Raw genomic sequence first — 18241 nt, 5'->3', positions numbered from 1 at the left:
CCTTTGCCCCTCTATAAAAGTGGTCTCTTTCCCTCCTTTATTTGGAACTTGCACATGGCTCCGCATGGTTGCAGACCCCAAGCTGCAATTCTGGGCTAATGCCAGATTAAACCCACCTTTGCTGGGAAATACCTGGCTGTCTACTTGTTTCACATCAACGCTAGTCACCCTCAGAAGAACTTTGACGGGAGGACCTTTCTGTTCAGGAAGAGGAACCAGCAGACACTACGCACACGCCATGTGATGGGACCTCTGTTGGTTGGTTTTAATATGTTCTTCCTTTTTCTCCTTTGAGGTTTTACCCCTTTATTTATTTCTTTTTATATGTTCTTTCTTTAATGTTCACCAACTTGGAGGTAAGACACATAATCTCTGATTTACAGAACAGAAAACCGAGACGCAGAGAGGTGGACTGAGTCGCTTGATGACAATGCCTTAGGAAGCGCTGGAACCTGCCTGGGAGCCTAAGTTTCTCTAATCCCATCACCTGTCTTCTTTCTGCTTTACGTGGGGACATTCGTACAGTAGTTAGATATTGCCACCAAGGCTTCATCAACTAGTCCCTGACGTCTCCTTGTCCCCACAGAGGCTGTGGTTCCCCCAGCTGGGACCGAGGTCTGGATGAGTCCTCCTTAGCTTATTTTGATCTCGGAGTACTCAGTCCTGGTGGCCTCCTGGTCCTGAGGCTCCCGAGATGGCATCTCATGAAAGCTGAGGGAGGCATAATGGAGCTCTTCCTGTTCCTCCGGGGATGGGGCATCCTCTGCAGGGGACAGCACCGTCTGGTCAGGGGGGCTGTCCGAGCAAGGCTTTTCCCTGGAACCCTAAGAAAAAGGGAGATAAAAGAGTCAGAGAAGGAGTAAGCAGGCCTGATCCCCAAAGGAAAGTTCAGCAGACGGGATGTTCATTCGCTCATCTTCTTATTCCTCACATGCTTCCTGTGAACTCAAATATTCACTCATTCGTTTACAATTTTGTCAAGGTTGACTGGGCCACACTGCGGGCTTATGAATCCTATTTAACCTTCACAGAAACCCAGTAGGAGTGATATTATTATTATTTCCATTTTACAGGTAGGAAAATTCAGGTGGGGAGAGGTGAAGTAACTTGCCCAAGGTCACTCGTAGAGTGGATGGCAGAGCCAGGATTCAAACCCAGACCTGCTGTTTTCGTGACAGTGTACCCTGTACCAAGTCCTGGGTGAGAGGCCAAATGAGCAGTGTGAGAGAACAGACATAGACCCTGACCTCAGGCAGCTTGCAGTCCTAGGAGGACTGGATTAGAGACAAGCAAACACAGCTAATTTCTAACTCTGGTGTGACTCATGAACTAGCTTGTGCAGAAACCAGAAGAGATGGCAATTCTGAATCTTGGACCTGGGTCCCATAAAACAAAAACGAAAATAAAGCAGAACCCAAGTCTCCCAGAAAAGAGGGTACCCAGACGCTGGTATGCCATTCTCTTTTCTCTAAGTCTGTCCACACATCCCTATACCATCATGCTATAGACGAGTGTGTCAACAACAACAGTTCAGTTCAGTTCAGTCGCTCAGTCGTGTCCGACTCTTAGCGACCCCATGAACCACAGCACGCCAGGCCTCCCTGTCCATCACCAACTCCCGGAGTACACTCAAACTCATGTCCATCGAGTCGGTGACGCCATCCAGCCATCTCATTCTCTGTCGTCCCCTTCTCCTCCCACCCCCAATCCCTCCCAGCATCAGACTCTTTTCCAGTGAGTCAACTCGTCGCATGAGGTGGCCAAAGTATTGGAGTTTCAGCTTTAGCATCAGTCCTTCCAATGAACACCCAGGATTCATCTCCTTTAGAATGGACTGGTAGGATCTCCTTGCAGTCCAAGGGACTCTCAAGAGTCTTCTCCAGCACCACAGTCGAAAAGCATCAATTCTTCGGCGCTCAGCTTTCTTCACAGTCCAACTCTCACATCCATACATGACCACGGGAAAAACCATTGCCTTGACTAGACGGACCTTGGTTGGCAAAGTAATGTCTCTGCTTTTTAATATGCTATCTAGGCTGGTCATAACTTTCCTTCCAAGGAGTAAGAGTCTTTTAATTTCATGGCTGCAATCAGCATCTGCAGTGATTTTGGAGCCCCAAAAAATAAAGTCTGACATGGTTTCCACTGTTTCCCCATCTATTTCCCAAGAAGTGATGGGACCAGATGCCATGATCTTCGTTTTCTGAATGTTGAGCTTCAAGCCAACCTTTTCACTCTCCTCTTTCACTTTCATCAAGAGGCCTTTGAGTTCCTCTTCACTTTCTGCCATAAGGGTGGTGTCATCTGCATATCTGAGGTTATTGATATTTCTCCCGGCAATCTTGATTCCAGCTTGTGCTTCTTCCAGCCCAGCGTTCCTCATGCTGTACTCTGCATAAAAGTTAAATAAGCAGGGTGACAATATACAACCTTGACGTACTCCTTTTCCTATTTGGAATCAGTCTGTTGTTCCATGTACAGTTCTGACTGTTGCTTCCTGACCTGCATACAGGTTTCTCAAGAGGCAGGTCAGGTGGTCTGGTATTCCCATCTCTTTCAGAATTTTCCACAGTTTATTGTGATCCACACAGTCAAAGGCCTTGGCATAGTCAATGAAGCAGAAATAGATGTTTTTCTGGAACTCTCTTGCTTTCTCCATAATCCAGCGGATGTTGGCTATTTGATCTCTGGTTCCTCTGCCTTTTCTAAAACCTGCTTGAACATCAGGAAGTTCACGATTCACATATTGCTGAAGCCTAGCTTGGAGAACTTTGAGCATGACTTTACTAGCGTGTGAGATGAGTGCAATTGTGCGGTAGTTTGAGCATTCGTTGTCATTCCCTTTCTTTAGGATTGGAATGAAGACTGACCTTTTCCAGTCCTGTGGCCACTGCTGAGTTTTCCAAATTTGCTGGCATATTGAGTGCAGCACTTTCACAGCATCATCTTTCAGGATTTGAAATAGCTCAATTGGAATTCCATCACCTCCACTAGCTTTGTTCGTTGTGATGCTCTCTAAGGCCCACTTGACTTCACATTCCAAGATGTCTGGTTCCAGGTGAGTGATCACGCCATTGTGATTATCTTCGTCGTGAAGATCTTTTTTGTACAGTTCTTCTGTGTATTCTTGCCACCTCTTCTTAATATCTTCTGCTTCTGTTAGGTCCATACCATTTCTGTCCTTTATCGAGCCCATCTTTGCATGAAATGTTCCCTTGATCTCTCTAATTTTCTTAAAAAGATCTCTTGTTTTTCCTATTCTATTGTTTTCCTCTATTTCTTTGCATTGATCACTGAGGAAAGCTTTCTTATCTCTCCTTGCTATTCTTTGGAACTCTGCATTCAGATGCTATATCTTCGTTAGCCTTCAAATAGTAGCTCATAAAGGAAAGAAAAAGAATTCCAGGTTAGGAAAAAACAGTTTCACAACCTCAGAAAAAGATAGCACATCTAGACAGAGCTGCCCATATTAGGCATGAGCAAGATGAAATGACAAAACAGCTAGGTGTATTGACCCTTCTGTAACCAAAGAGGGAGAAATAAGAACATGTGTCTGTTAATAGGTCGTGCTAGTAGTAAAGAATCCAACTGCCAGTGCAAGAGATGCAGATTCCATCCCTGGTCAGGAAGATCCCCTGTAGTAGGAAATGCCAACCAGCTCCAGTATTCTTGCCCAGGAGATCCCATGGGCAGAAGAGCCTGGTGGGGTGCAGTCCATGGGGTTGCAAAGAATCAGACACAATTAGGTTACTGAGCGTGCATAAGACAAGATGCAGCTCAGATGAATAAACAGGAGAAAGCACTAAGTTCATTCCTTCATCCGGCTCTTCATCACCTCTTTGCTGAGTGCTGGTTATGAGCTAGGTGCCATTAAGTGCTCTTCTTTCAAATGAGGACATATGAGGAAGTGAAACAGCCCCAAATACCTGCCTGCATGTCCAGTTCCTTATTAGAGAGGGCAATAGTAACATTAGGTAAGAGTTGTAAGCAATTTCCCATGACCTAGGCATATTTCTAAGCACTTCTTGTAGCAACCCAATGGAACAGGTACCAGCATAGCAACGGTCTCATTTCCAGAAGAGAAAATACAGAAGCAGAGAGGTTAACTAACTTGTCCAAGGTCACACAGCTTGGAAGTGGTTGAGTCAAGGACTTGGACACAGGAGGATGAACTCCAGGGATTATGCAGCTCATTGCTTTACTATTCTGCCTACAGTATCGAAGTTACAGAAAGGTTGAGAGAGTCAACTTATCAGAAAAAAAAAAAAAAACCCTGATGCTTCGAAAGATTGAAGGCAAAAGGAGAAGTGGGGGGAGAGGATGAGACGGTCAGATAACACCACTGACTCAATGGACATCAATCTGAGCAAAGTCCAGGAGACAGTGGAGGACAGTTCCTGGCATGCTGCGGTCCATGCGGCTGCAGAGTCTGACAGCAGCTGAACACGACAACAACAACATATTGGGGAAACCAAAGCTCTCTCAGGGCTCCTGTCAAGATAGTGAATTCACACACACCACTGGCTCTGTTCACCAAGATCCAACAATCAAAAACTATAGATGGAGCTACAGGATGACAAAATTTTATAAATCAATTTTCAATTGATCGATTAATCAGTTGATCACCCTGAGGTTCCTGGGGGAAGTTAAAGCTAATTTGAACACATGGGGCTCGGGAGGTGACACGCTTTTAGAGGAAGAACAGGTTCCCTCAGATGTGCTTGAATTCTGCTCCCTTCTCTCCTCCACCCTCGCCTTGGGACAGTCATTGTCTGCAGAATTCAGAGAGTGTGGACAAGAGGGTTATGTGCATGTGTCCAGAGGTAAGTGCTGGATGAGCACCGAAGGCTCCCTGAGGGGAAGACAAGGAGAGACGCCGTGGAGCCTCACTGGCCTTTGGGACTCTTGCCCTCCCTTTCTTCTTTCCAAACTCCAGAGTCTGGTGGATCAAAATCCACAGAGATTTTGGATCAGAATCCAAAGCTCCTTCTCCTTGGGGTTGGAAGGCAAAGGGGTGACTTACATTGCTTTTTCGGGGGCAGGGGGCGGTGGACAGGAAGTGGGACTGGTGGACAGTGGTTTTGGTGCCCGGGGCACTCCGCCCTGCGACTGGTCCCCGTCACTCCTTTGAGCCAACCCAGCCAGCATCTGCCCTTCACCTTCACCCAATCAACAATCCAGACCAAAAAGCTAACATCCCTGGGGAATATGCCCCTTCCAGGCCAGAGGACGGAGCACCTGCACAGTGTAAATGCCCTGGAAGAAAAACAAACCAGAGGAGGCTGGGAACGTCATGTACCTTCAAAGAACAAGTATTGAAACACTTTGATCAAGAGTTTTAAACTAAGCATGATAAATGCACTAAGAGGAGTAAGTGCTGACGTTACATCATGAACGTGAGAATAAGAAATTACGCTACTCTCTCAGTTCCTCCCATCCTCTCCTTTGCCAGCTGTGTCCACGAGTCCATTCTCTCTGTGTATTTTCATATGTAAACCAGATGGCAAATGGGAAGTTGTTGTATAATGCAGGGAGCTCAACCTGGTGCTCTGAGACAACCTAGAGGGCTGGGATGGGGTGGGGGTGGGAGGGAGGTTCAAGAGGGAGGGGACACATGTATACTTGTGGCTGATTTACATTGTTAAGTGGCAGAAACCAATACAACATTGTAAAGCAATTATCCACCAAATTTAAAAAAGCAACAGGAAAAGAAATTATGTACATCACTCAGTTCAGTTCCGTTCAGTTCAGTCGCTCAGTCGTGTCCGACTCTTTGTGACCCCATGAATCACAGCACGCCAGGCCTCCCTGTCTATCACCAACTCCCGGAGTTCACTCAAACTCATGTCCATCGAGTTGGTGATGCCATCCAGTCATCTCATTCTCTGTCGTCCCCTTCTCCTCCTGCCCCAAATCCCTGCCAGCATCAGTCCTTTCCAGTGAGTCAACTCTTCGCATGAGGTGGCCAAAGTATTGGAGTTTCGTAATATCTCAGAATGGTAACATATTATAACTAAACAGCATGGTGATCATTTTGAAACAGAAATATCGAATCACTTATACTTCAAAAATGAAGAAACAAGCAAACCCACAGAAAAAGAGATCAGATTTGTGGTCACCAGAGGCAGAAGGTGGGGATGGGGAAACTGAATGAAGGTGGTCAAAAAGTACAAACTTCCAGTTATAAATAAGTTCTAGAGAGGAGAAGGCAATATCACCCCACTGCAGTACTCTTTCCTGGAAAATCCCATGGATGGAGGAGCCTGGTAGGCTGCAGTCTATGGGGTCGCTAAGAGTTGGACACGACCGAACGACTTCACTTTCACTTTTCACTTTCAAGCATTGGAGAAGGAAATGGCAACCCACTCCAGTGTTCTTGCCTGGAGAATCCCAGGGACGGGGGAGCCTGGTGGGCTGCCGTCTATGGGGTCGCACAGGGTCGGACACCACTGAAGCGACTTAGCAGCAGCAGCAGCAGAGAGGTAATGTAGAACGTAATCGTTAGAATTAACTCTGCTGCATGATACAGATGAAAGTTATTCAGAGTAAATCCTAACTGTTCTCATGGCAAGGAAAATATTTTTTTCTATTTCTTTAATTTTTTATCTGTATGAGATGATGGATGTTCACTAAACTTATTGGGCTAGTCATTTCATGATGTATGTAAATCAAATCATTCTGTACACCTTAAACTTATATAATGCTATATGTCCAGTATATCTCAGTAAGACTGGAAAAGAAAATTATACACATCAGTAATTATGTATATAAAATGTAGAACAAGAAGTTAGGTAATCACATAATTTACATAAAAAGGAAATGTGTGTGCAGTTCTGTAAAACATGGAAATATGATGTCTGAGATACAAAAATAGGAAGGGCCCAATGGTGGGATGAAGAATAGAGTGAGCACAGTTGAAGCGCATCAGGGAGCTGCAGCAACCTTTGAAGTCTCCCAGAGCAGGAAGCAGGGGAGTGTGAAGAACAGAACACACAGAAATAAAGGCTATGAGTGACGAAGGAAATAGAAAATCTCAGTGTCCAGATGAAAATAGTCCCCAAATGACGTGCTTTCTGGGGGCGCCACACCACCGGCATGTGGGATCTTAGTTCCCCGGCCAGAGAGCAAACCTGTGCCTCTACACTGGGAGCCTGGAGTCTTAACCACTGAACCACCAGGGAAGTCCCAGTAGTCCCCAAATGAGATAAAAATGAAACCAAAAGAGGAAGAGATATTTGGACAAAAATAGTGGAGATAAAATTGTCAGAATTACAGAAAAAAATGAACCACAACAGCACAAAGTACCTCTCAAACACAAGAAAAAAAGACAAGGAAAAACCCACAACCAAATAAAGTACAGTTCATCTTAAGACTGTCAAAACCAAGGAGAAACATGTAAATGTTTCCAGGGAGAATGAGTGGATTACCTGCCAATGTGTGAGACTGGAGACCTCTAACAGGGATACCAGGTACAAGAAACAGTGAATCAAGTGTTCAGAGTATCCAAAGGAAATCACCTTGATCCTGGAATTGAGAGTCTACCAAATGAAATTCAATTGTGGGGGCATAAAAATATTTCAGATACAAGTCTCAATACAGGAAATCCCAAATTAAAAGCACGTTAAGAGAAAGAACTAATACAAAGAATGCAAATAAAAATAAGAAAACTAAGAAACCGCATGCAACAAATATAAGATATCAAGGTGATCAGATTACCTCAGTAAAATGTGTAGCTGTGTATTTTTTTTAATGACCAGAGAATAGAAAAATGTTGAGTGTGTTCATAATCACGCAGAATGAAAACTGGAGATCTGGAGAAAGAAGCAGCATGGCCGTAGAAGGTGAATGGTGGGGACACCAAAAGATACAAAAGCACTCGAGTTCTTTTTGTTAGGTGTAAGACAGAGATGTTACATTTTTTTTAATAAGAGAGGAGAAAATGAAATGTTGAAAAAAATTGAACCAAGCAAAAGGAGAAGGTGAAATAGCACAAAGAAATCCACGCATATCAAGAACCACAAAAAATACAAATAGAGTGAACTCGACAGAGGATGTCAAACTGGATTTTCAAAACCCTGTTTATAGGGCTTCCCTGGTGACTCAGTGGTAAAGAATCTGCCTGCCAATGTAGGAGACACGGGTTTGATCCCTGAGTCCAGGAAGATCCCACATGCCTCGTGGCAAATAAAACCGTTCACCAGAATTACTGAGCCTGTGCTCTAGAGGCTGAGATTCACAACAAGAGACCCCATTGCAATGAGAAGCCTGTGCACCCCAACTAGGGAGTAGCCCTTGCTGGCCACAGCTAGAGAAAAGCTTACGCAGAGCGAAGACCCAGCACAGCCAAAAATAATAGATAAAATTAAGAAAAAATAAACCTAGTCATATATTATTCAAAAGAATCATAAAAGCATAAAAAAATAAAATGTTAGAGGTGGGTGGGGAGAGGAAAGGATGGAAAAATACCAGATATCTAACTAACCAAAGACAAAGCGGTGTGTCTATCTTAAGATCTAACAAAACAGATTTGAAACAAAAAGTGTCACTAGGGACAGAGACAATCACAAGTTGTGGTTAAATGTGAGAAGATATGATACTTCTAAACTATACAGTTTTAATTTAAAAATACATCATCTGTAAGAAATATATTTGATAGAACCCCAGGGGAAAATTGACAAATAAACTATCATGAGAGTTCAGATAATGACAGTTCAGGAAGACCTATCAGTAAAGATTTGGTCTCAACAAAGTTAAAAAGTAGATATCATCAAAACAATGTACTCTGACAAAAATCAGTTTAGTTAGAATTGAAGGATGGAAGGATGTTTTTAAAATTCCCATACATTTGGATTTTTAAAAATTTATTTATTTGGCTGCACTGGGTCCTAGCTGCAGCATGTGGGATTTAGTTCTCTGACCAAGGATTGAACCTGGGCCCCCTGCATTGGGAGCTCAGAGTCTTAGCCATTGGACCCCCAGGGAAGTCCCTTACATTTGAATTTTTTTAAATCCCTAATAATTTAAGATTCAAAAAAAAAAATCACAGTAGGGTTTTAGCAATGTTTAGAGCTGACTGGTAGTAAAATAACACGTTTCAAAATGTGTGAGGTGAAGTTAAAGTGGTGTTTTGAGAGAAATTTATCCATAAAAACTTTTATAATGAAAGAAGGGTGCTATATATTAATAAACTAAGTTGTTGTTGCTTAGTTGCTAAGTCCTGTCTGACAAACTCTTTTGCCAGAGTCCTATGAAGTGTAGCCATACCAGGCTCCTCTGCCACATGGGATTTTCCAGGCAAGAATACTGGAGTGGGTTGCCATTTCCTTCTCCAGGGGATCTTCCCGACCCAGGGATCAAACCCGGGTCTCCCGCATCGCAGGCGGATTCTTTTCCTGAGTCACCAGGGAAGCCCCCAAAGGGGAACTAATCCTAATTAAACAGTATGCAATTAAGAGACTACTACTCATAACCTTTTGTCAACAAATTGTAAAACTTAGATGAAATGAACAAGCTGTTATCTCACTAACGGACACACAAAATGACTGAGTTGGAAAAGCCACATATAAAGACAAGGGCAGACCCAGGTGGGATATACAAGTGAAACTTATTAATCATTCAAGAAACAGATCATTTCAATCTTATACACTCTCTTTCAGATAATATTACTAGAAAAAATGGGAAGATTCTACGATTCCTCAATATTATTTTGATACTCAAACAAGAAAACAGCAAGAGGGGAAAGGAAGACAGGGGTCCATCTTACTCCTGCATGCAGACGCAGAAGTGCTCAACAAAACAGTAGACAGGGGTCCATTTTACTACTGCATGCAGACGCAGAAGTGCTCAACAAAACATCAGCAAACTGAATCTACTGGAGTTTTAGAAAAGAAACAGAAACACTCACTGTGAACAATTTCATCTTTTCTCAGGAATGCTAGTTTCAACATAGAAAATGTTGCACTGTTTCGCTCACCACTGGTAACAGATTATGGGGAAAATCATATCAGTAGATGTATCTGAAAAGTTCAACTGAGATGTATGATATAAACTTAAAGTTATTTAGTGATAGAAAAGAACTTCCTTACCCTGATGCTGATTGCAGCCATGAAATTAAAAGACGCTTACTTCTTGGAAGGAAAGTTACGACCAACCTAGGCAGCATATTAAAAAGCAGAGACATTACTTTGTTAACAAAGGTCTGTCTAGTCAAGGCTATGGTTTTTCCAGTGGTCATGTATGGATGTGAGAGTTGGACTGTGAAGAAAGCTGAGCGCCAAAGAATTGATGCTTTTGAACTGTGGTGCTGGAGAAGACTCTTGAGAGTCCCTTGGACTGCAAGGAAATCCAACCAGTCCATTCTAAAGGAGATCAGTCCTGGGTGTTCATTGGAAGGAGAGATGCTAAAGCTGAAACTCCAATACTTTGGCCACCTCATGTGAAGAGTTGACTCACTGGAAAAGACTCTGATGCTGGGAGGGATTGGGGGTGGGAGGAGATGGGGACAACAGAGAATGAGATGGCTGGATGACATCACTGACTCGATGGACATGAGTTTGAGTGAACTCCGGGAGCTGGTGATGGACAGGGAGGCCTGGCGTGCTGTGGTTCATGGGGTCGCAAAGAGTCGAACATGACTAAGAGACTGAACTGAGCTGAACTGAACCCTGATGAAGACTATCTATACAAGCCATGACAGTTAAAAGCAAGAATATCACAAATTTTTCAGATGGTATATTTATCTCTGAAAAAGGATGGTTCAGCAGGGTTACAAGTAAGATATAAGAATTTCCCAGCTACCCAAGCAACAGGATTTTAAATGACACTCAAGACCAATCTGAGATTTTTTTAAATTACAAAATAAACCCTCACACTTGAAAAGAATTATTTTTCATTCTGCATACAGCAATGAGCAATCAGAAAACGCACGTACAGTAGTAGCAATAACTAGTGTTTAGGAATAAAAAAAATTTTTAAATACTAGTTATTGTTATACAGTAACTAGAATAGGAAAAGATGACCAAGACCCGTGTGAAGGAATTCTCCATCTTTCTTGAAAACATTTTTTAAAAAGACTTAAATGAATAGAGATGATCTGTTCTCTTGGATTAGAAGACTTGAATTCACAAACAAATACACTCTTCCTGGATTGACCTATAGGTTCAATGCAATTCCAATCAAAACTCCAACGGGAGTATTTTGGGGAACTTGACATACTGAATTTAACATTTAAATAGAACAGCAGAGGTCCAAGAATAGTCAAGACAACTTTGAAAGAAGATTCAGAAGGACTTGCTTTATCAGATACCAGGACTTATTTTTGAGCCTATAGAGTCTGTTGAGTGTAGACATAGTTCTGACTCAAGGACAATAAAATTGATCATTGGAATAGAAGATGTCACAGAAAGAGGACCACCCACATGTGGAATTTTGATGAATGGCAGATCCACAGAGGAGGGAGTGAAGGACTATTTTACAAAGAAAGAAGGAACATACCACACAGAAAAATCAAATTCCCATAGATGAAGTCTTTAAATGTCGAAAGGAAAACAGAAAACTTTTAGTAGAAACTATCCTTGAATATCTTTCTACATCTTAAGATGGGGAAGAATTTCTTAAACCCCAAAGTTCTTATTACAATTAAGAACTTATCATCATCAAACATCACCTTTAAAAAGGTAAAGTATGAGCTACTCACTGGGAGAAGATATTTACAATGGATATAATCTTTTAAAAAGCATAAAAATGTATAAAACTCTCAAATCTAATAAGAAAAGGTCATTCAGTAGGATCAAGCATTTTATGGAAAAGATGTTCAAATGCTGCTGAAGCTGTAGACAGATTTTCATCTTCATTGGTAACCAAGGAAATGCAAATCCACTCCATAGTGAGAATGTGAGATGACCGAAAAAAAATTTTTTTTGAGAAAACCAAGTGTTGAAGAGATCGTAGATTAACAGAATCTGATAGGCATAGATGACAGTATGAGTGAACACAGATGCTTTGGAAAATATTTGTCATGGTCTTGTAAATAGGAACTTTACAGACCCTGTGACTTGGTAATCAAATTCCTAAGTAATGCTAAAGGAAAACTCTCACATGTGAATACAATGAGACATGAATACGGAATGTTCGTATTTGCAACACCAGGAAACAACTCCAATGTCCATCAGTAGGAGCTTAGATAATAGACATAATCGTAAGACGCATCATTATACAATGGGGAACTGCAACTTTGTGCAAAAGCATGAATGAATCTTTGCTGTACAATACTGCATCTACAAGGCAAGTCCAAGAAGAGAACCTGGCGCATGACACCCTCGGAAGGTTCAGAAACAATTAAATAAGGAGTGTATATTTTGGGTAGAAATATATGTGGTAACACCAGCAACAAAAGATTCAGAGCAGTGGTTACTGGGGGCGGGTCAGAGTAGAAGGGTAGATGAAAGTTATCATCAGTGTTTTAAGCCTCAGCTTGGATGGTAGGTTTACACGTGTTTATCATATCATGTGTAACGATGAGTAAGTTAAAAGTGAATACTGCTTGTTCCATTGATACTAGCTCGGTGATGAACAAAGCATGTTGGATAATTCCATTTAGGGCAACACAAGCCCAATTTTAAAAAAGGGAGCGGGGTATTTCTGGACAGGGATGGAGTGAGAGAAAATTACAGCCCTCGTTCTCAAGGTCTTTACAAATATGATGAGAAAGTGGAGACAGGTCAACGCAGTGATGTTGTGTGATGTAACCCCGTGTGCGGGATGGACACAGGACTCTGTGGATGGAGAGAAGGAAGGGACAGACACTGACAGGAAGGGAGAAGGCAAGGTTCCCAGACTAAGAGATGTTGACCTTGCAGCTGGAAGGAGGCAGTGAGGTGGATGGTTGAACTGGGAAAGGGAGGGCAGCTCAGGTAGTGAAAGGAAAGTTGCTCAGTCGTGTCAAAGTCTTTGCAGCCCCATGGAGTGTATAGTCCTTGGGATTCTCCAGGCCAGAATACTGGAGTGGGTAGCCATTCTCTTCTCCAGGAGATCTTCCCAACCCAGGGATCGAACCCAGGTCTCCTGCATTGCAGGCGGATTCTTTACCATCTGAGCTACAAGGGAAGCCTAGTTCAGGTAGAAGGAACTGTATATTCAAAGGCTCCGAGTCATAAGGGAATAGATCTCTCTGGACACAGGGAGAAGGCCAGTGTAGCTGGACCCTAGGGCAAGACCAGTGGCTGGAGTGGCCATCAGGGGAGACCCCAGGAAGGACATCATATATCAGACCAACGATTATGACTTGATTCTCTACGCAGTGGGAGCAAGCAACAGCTTTGAGACTCCAGAATGGCTGGAAAGTACTGGTTTAGGGGGAGATAGCTCTAGCAGCCTGTATCGAGTAAAGAAATGAATAGGCTCAGTGGTCAGCAGAGGACCACTGGGCCTGGGAGGTGAAGGGGAAGAACGGAAGGGAAGCCAGCTCCCAGGTGTCTGCTTGGGGGAACAGGCAGGAGCAGGAACTACTGACGGACTTAGACTGAATCTGCCAAATAGACGTGCCTGGGGCCCCCACGGCCAGAGAAGACGCGCGCATCACTCACCCAGGCGACGGTACGCATGACTGGGTCTTCATCATCCACACCCTCTGGTCTCGTGGCTGCCTGCTTTCTACGGGCTTTCAGTCTAAGAGAAGAAACCAGTGAGCTGCAGTCAGGGCGGCCCAGACAAAGGTGGGCAAGCTGCCCCCCACCACCCCTAATACAATGGCTCGGGCATCCAGACTCTGAAACACCAGACCCAGAGGCCTTCCTGACGCAGAAGTAAGTGCTTCATCTTCTTGGATGACCAGGACTTTGGCCAAGACTGAATTTCCATCACTACAGACTCGACTTACAAACTTGTACATGAGTGTCATTATTATTGAGTCATGGTGGCCAAAATGTGGAAACAACCCAAATGTCCATCAGTGGATGAACAGATGAGTAGAATGTGCTCCATTCATCCAATGGAACATTGTTTGGAAATAAGAAAGAATGACGGAGACTCCCCTGGTGGCACAGGGGGTGAGAATCCGCCTGCCAGTGCAAAGGACACAGGTTCAATCCCTGGTCCGGGAAGATTCCATGTGGCTCTGAGCAACTAAGCCTGTGCGCCACAGCTACTGAGCCTGCGCTCTAGAGCCCTCAAGCTGCAGCTCTGAAAACCCGCACCGCTGCGCTTTGCAGTAAGACAAGCCATGGCAATGAGAAGTCTGTGTGTCGCAACCAAGACCCAGCATGGCCAAAAATTAGTGATTTTTTTTTAAAAAAAGGAGTGAAGGACTGCCATGCATGAACCTTCAAAACATCACGCTAAGTGAGAGAAGTCGGTCACATGGGACCACATATTTTATGACTGCCCTTATTTGAAATGTCCAGAACAGACAACTCTAGAGAGATGGGAATCAGCCTAGCGGTTGCCTAGGGCAGAGGGTGGAATGGAGGGGATGATCAGGGGTGTGGATTTCCTTTTGGTTTCTCTTTCATTTGGGGCTAATGCAAAAATTCTGTCAAAATCACTGTCAAAGACACGCAGCTCTGAATAGACTAAAACCAATGAACTGTATACCTTAATGCATGGGAATTACATCTCGCTAAGGCTGTTAGCAACCTCTGAATCCACTCTATGCTTCTCCACATTTCTGAGATTAGGGACCTCCTTCCACACTCCCTACCACACACCTCCCTGTACCTCCCCAAGAACGCAGACTTACATGTAAAAGAAAAGGGGGCACAAGCACAGGAACAGCAAGGCCATGGCACCAGCACCTCCAAGAGCCCCAGCAACCAGGAATGCAGGTTTCCCTGCAGGGAAGACGGCCAGGAGACGATCACGCTCCCAAGATTCGGTCTCTTGCCCTCCCGCCTCCTTGCAGAACTTTCTGGAGAGCCTCTTCAGGCCTGAGAAGGAGCCCCCTTTCCTAAAAAGCACCTTCTGCGCCAACCCCAGCCCCTCTCCCCGCCAAGCATCATCTTCTAAGATCATAACTCCTGCCCCTCTAAGCCTCTCCCGCCAACAGACCCCTGACCTGGCAGCAGCAGGACGGACCCGCTCTGGGTCCCGTGGACGTTCAGGGCCTCACAACTGAGGCTGAGGCCGGAGTCGAGCCCCTCGCGGAGGCTCAGGGAGCCGTTGGCCCAGGGCCCGGCGGAGCTGGAGGTGACCTCGAAGGAGGCGTTGCTGAAGTTCCCCTCGAGCAGCCCCTCGCCCAGCCGCCATCGCAGGGAGGGGGGCGGCCGGGCTTGGGAGGAGCAGCTGCAGCGCAGACCCTGGTCCTCCTGGGAGCAGGAGGGGCCCAGCAGCTGAGGGGGAGCTGTGGGGAGAGATGGGAGGGATCAGGGCGCCTCTCCCCACTGGAACCCCGTCCTTCCCTGGGGCCCCCACACTCACAGACCACGGAGAGGCTCAGGGAGGTGTTTTGGGAGCCCAGCGGGTTCCGAGCCCGGCAGGTGAACTCTGCTTCTGGAGTTTCTAAATCCGGCAGCACCAGGACCCCGGTGCTGGAGATCGGGGTGGCCTCCAGGGCTGGGGACCCCCGGAACCAGCTCAGCTGTGCAAGGGGGTTGCTGTCAGCAACACACAGCAGCTGCAGCGCCTGGCCCTCTGAGATGAGAACAGATGAGGTGTTCTGCAGAATCTTGAGGGCTTTGGGGGAAAGCGCGGTAGGAGATCTAGGGGAGGCTGAGGTCTCCTCCTCCCTCCTTCCCAGGATCTATTACCATCTGCGCATTGTCTTTGTGTGTATTGCAGGTGTGTGTGGTCTAGTGCATGGGAGGTGGGGTGGGGTGGAGAGTTTCTCCATGCTCTTCCCATATCTGATCACACTCAAGCCCACCAACCCAACCCTTGGAGGAGGTCCCAGGAGCAGGACCCAGCCCTGAAGAGAAGAAGTCCTCTCCTACCTGTGACGTTTCTGAAGGAGAGGCTGATGCGGAGGTTCCTTGGAGCATCTGGGGCAGAAAGACATGGGCTTGCTGCAGAGGGAGGGGTGGGATGGAAACTGACCAGCACCCCAGGAGGGAAGCCAGGAAGGGGAGGGCCGCTGTCCTTCAAGGCCACTCCCCACCTCAGCTCCTCAGCTACCCATAGACGAGTAGGCTGGCCTTCTCTCCACACACACACACACCACTGCCCTCAGGGACCCCACCGCCCCTCCACACTCACAGGAGACATTGAGCTGCACGGTTGTTTCCAGGGTCACCAGCAATCCCTGGAGTGTCACCCGACAGGTGAGTTTGGTGCCATGGTCCTGGGGCCTCGGGGTGAGGGTGAGCTCCGGGGAGTGGAGGGTGTTTGGGTTCATGGCATCAAGGGCGTCCCCCGCCCAGGAGAACAGGAGATTGTGTCTCTTATCACAGGCTAGCGACAGGCTGCAGGTCAGATGTGTGGGGCGGCCGGATTCCAGAGGCTCCAGAAAGTGGATGTTCGGTTTTCCTGGAGAAAGGGAGATGAGGAGACAGAGGGAGATGCCTGGACGCAGGGGTGTGGAGACCCAGAGGGTCAGGGTCACAACTCATCCCCAGTTCTGGGTCTCTTCTGAACCCTCAAACCCCAGGGCCTGGAGCAGGGAGGGCTCCTGTATCCTGTCCCTGTTCTCATACAGGAGTCTCCACGCCCCAGGGTCCTCTCCTGGGCCCCCTGTCATACCTGTCACCTGCAAATTCAGCTCCTTCTCTCTGTAACTATATTTCACATGAGGTCCTCTCTCCACTCGCAAGTAGTACTTTCCTGAGTCGCTCAGCCTGGCCTCTCTGATGCTCAGGGAGCAGTCGTTGTTGCTGGGGTCCCCGACGAGGCGGAATCGGCCCTGGGTCTCTGGCTTCACTCGTTTCCATTGGTTGTTTGTGGCCACAGCATCATTGTCTGGGTGGTCTCTTTCCCGGAACCAGGAGATGTAGAGTTCGCTAGAGGAATACCTGGAATACCGTGAACTCCAGGGGTAGGAGAAGGAGCAGGGCACATGGACGTCCATGCACGCCTGCACCGTCACTGATTCCTGCACTCGGAGCTCGTACTCTGGAGATTCCTGCAGGGACCCTGGGGACACAGAGGCTCAGCTGCACTCCAGCCCCTCCCCACGCGTGCCCCCTCCCCCAGCCGTGACCCCCGGCCCCCCACCCCTCCCCCACTCACCCCCCCACAGCAGGGGCAGCAGCAGCATCAGGGGCACCATGTCGGCGTCCGTCCGCCAGCACAGAGCCGGATCAGGGAGGGAAGCGCCCCAAATGTGGGGAGGCAACGAGGAAGCCCCAACAGGAAGCCAGAGGGTGACGGAGACACAGCCTTGGCCAAGCACAGAAGGGGAACTTGGACGCCCCAGGCCGTGGAGGAGGGGCAGCCCTGAGAAGGCAAAAGGTCCCATCCACCCCCAACCCACACCCCACGCTGCAGGGGGAGATCCTGAGGCCCCCAGAGGCCGAGAGGCTTCACCGCATGTGGCTCTGACACGATCACCCGTCCAGTGATGTTTGGGTCCACGGTGGACTGCCCAGCGGCCGGCACAACCAGAAAGAGAAACCGGGTCCAGCCCCAGTCCTCGGGTGGCACCGACCTTGCATCAGAGAAACACTGGACTTTCTGGAAAAGAGTGCTGAAACATTTCTCAAAACCATTCAGACTTGGGCAGGAAGACTCACACACGGTGGAGGGTGGAACCCAGGAAGGAAAGCTGAGCGGGCAAAGCTCCTTCGCCCAGAAGGGTTTTCAGAACAGGGCACACGGGCTGTGCTTCGTCATGGATCTGATGGTCTGTGGGACCAGCCAGCCCGGACACAGGCCAGGAAGATGGGTCAGAAGATGCCCTGGAGAAGGGAATGGCAACCCACTCCAGTATCCTTGCTTGGAGAATTCCATGGACAGAGGACCCTTGCAGGCTACAGTCCATGGGATCGAAAAGAGTCAGACACGACTGACTAACACTTTATTAGTACAACACTCACATTAATTAATATACATGGCTATTCCCCTAAATAGAGGCAATCAAAGAGGATCAGGCCAACACCTGGGAACAGGTGTCATGCAGGTGTGATAGGTGTGCCTGACCCCTGAGACAAATGGCAGGGTGGCCCAGTGCTTAGGACTCTGCACTCCCACTGCCTCTGGCCCAGCTTCAATTCCTGGTCTGGGAACTACGACCCCACAAGGCCTAGGTCATGACTGGAAAAAAAAGGAAGAAAGAAAAATAGTCTGCAATAAATATCTTGTCTTTTGGTTTTCAGCA

At 46.6% G+C, this 18241-nt stretch overlaps 1 protein-coding gene across 7 annotated transcripts; it reads right to left on the bottom strand.

Annotated features, from left to right (window-relative positions):
• Positions 1-241: 241 nt before the first annotated feature.
• On the bottom strand, positions 242-17565 carry SIGLEC5 (sialic acid binding Ig like lectin 5). Of its 7 annotated transcripts, none has more exons than XM_088830090.1 (10): positions 17155-17565; positions 16669-17058; positions 16186-16455; positions 15924-15995; positions 15412-15666; positions 15050-15334; positions 14735-14825; positions 13584-13665; positions 10086-10151; positions 687-824 (listed from the first exon to the last, which is right to left on the bottom strand). In XM_088830090.1, exons 1-9 carry the CDS (start codon positions 17381-17383, stop codon positions 10122-10124), a joined length of 1704 nt encoding a protein of 567 aa, XP_088686216.1. In that variant the 5' UTR covers positions 17384-17565; the 3' UTR covers positions 687-824; positions 10086-10121. The 7 variants fall into 7 exon arrangements, with proteins under 7 accessions (XP_088686212.1, XP_088686213.1, XP_055267407.2 ...); XM_088830089.1 differs by lacking the exon at positions 687-824 and adding an exon at positions 9905-9975; XM_088830086.1 differs by lacking the exon at positions 10086-10151 and having other exon boundaries at positions 242-824; positions 17155-17554.
• Positions 17566-18241: the final 676 nt, after the last annotated feature.

The sequence above is a fragment of the Moschus berezovskii genome, chromosome 22 (genome assembly GCF_049115385.1).
Source record: "Moschus berezovskii isolate FMDL1 chromosome 22, NW_MosBer_1.0, whole genome shotgun sequence".
Lineage (NCBI taxonomy): Eukaryota > Metazoa > Chordata > Mammalia > Artiodactyla > Moschidae > Moschus > Moschus berezovskii.
The sequence above is the reverse complement of the archived record's forward strand: the minus strand, read 5'-3'. Positions and strand labels throughout refer to the sequence as shown.

Coding starts and splice junctions, on each gene's coding strand:
- SIGLEC5 (XM_088830086.1), bottom strand. CDS start 17,383: ATGGGACCTTTTGCCTTCTCAGGGCTGCCCCTCCTCCACGGCCTGGGG. Junction 16,456..16,668: donor GCTGAATTTGCAGGTGACAG/GTATGACAGGGG, acceptor CCCTTTCTCCAG/GAAAACCGAACATCCACTTT. Junction 15,996..16,185: donor CGTGCAGCTCAATGTCTCCT/GTGAGTGTGGAG, acceptor CTCCCTCTGCAG/CAAGCCCATGTCTTTCTGCC.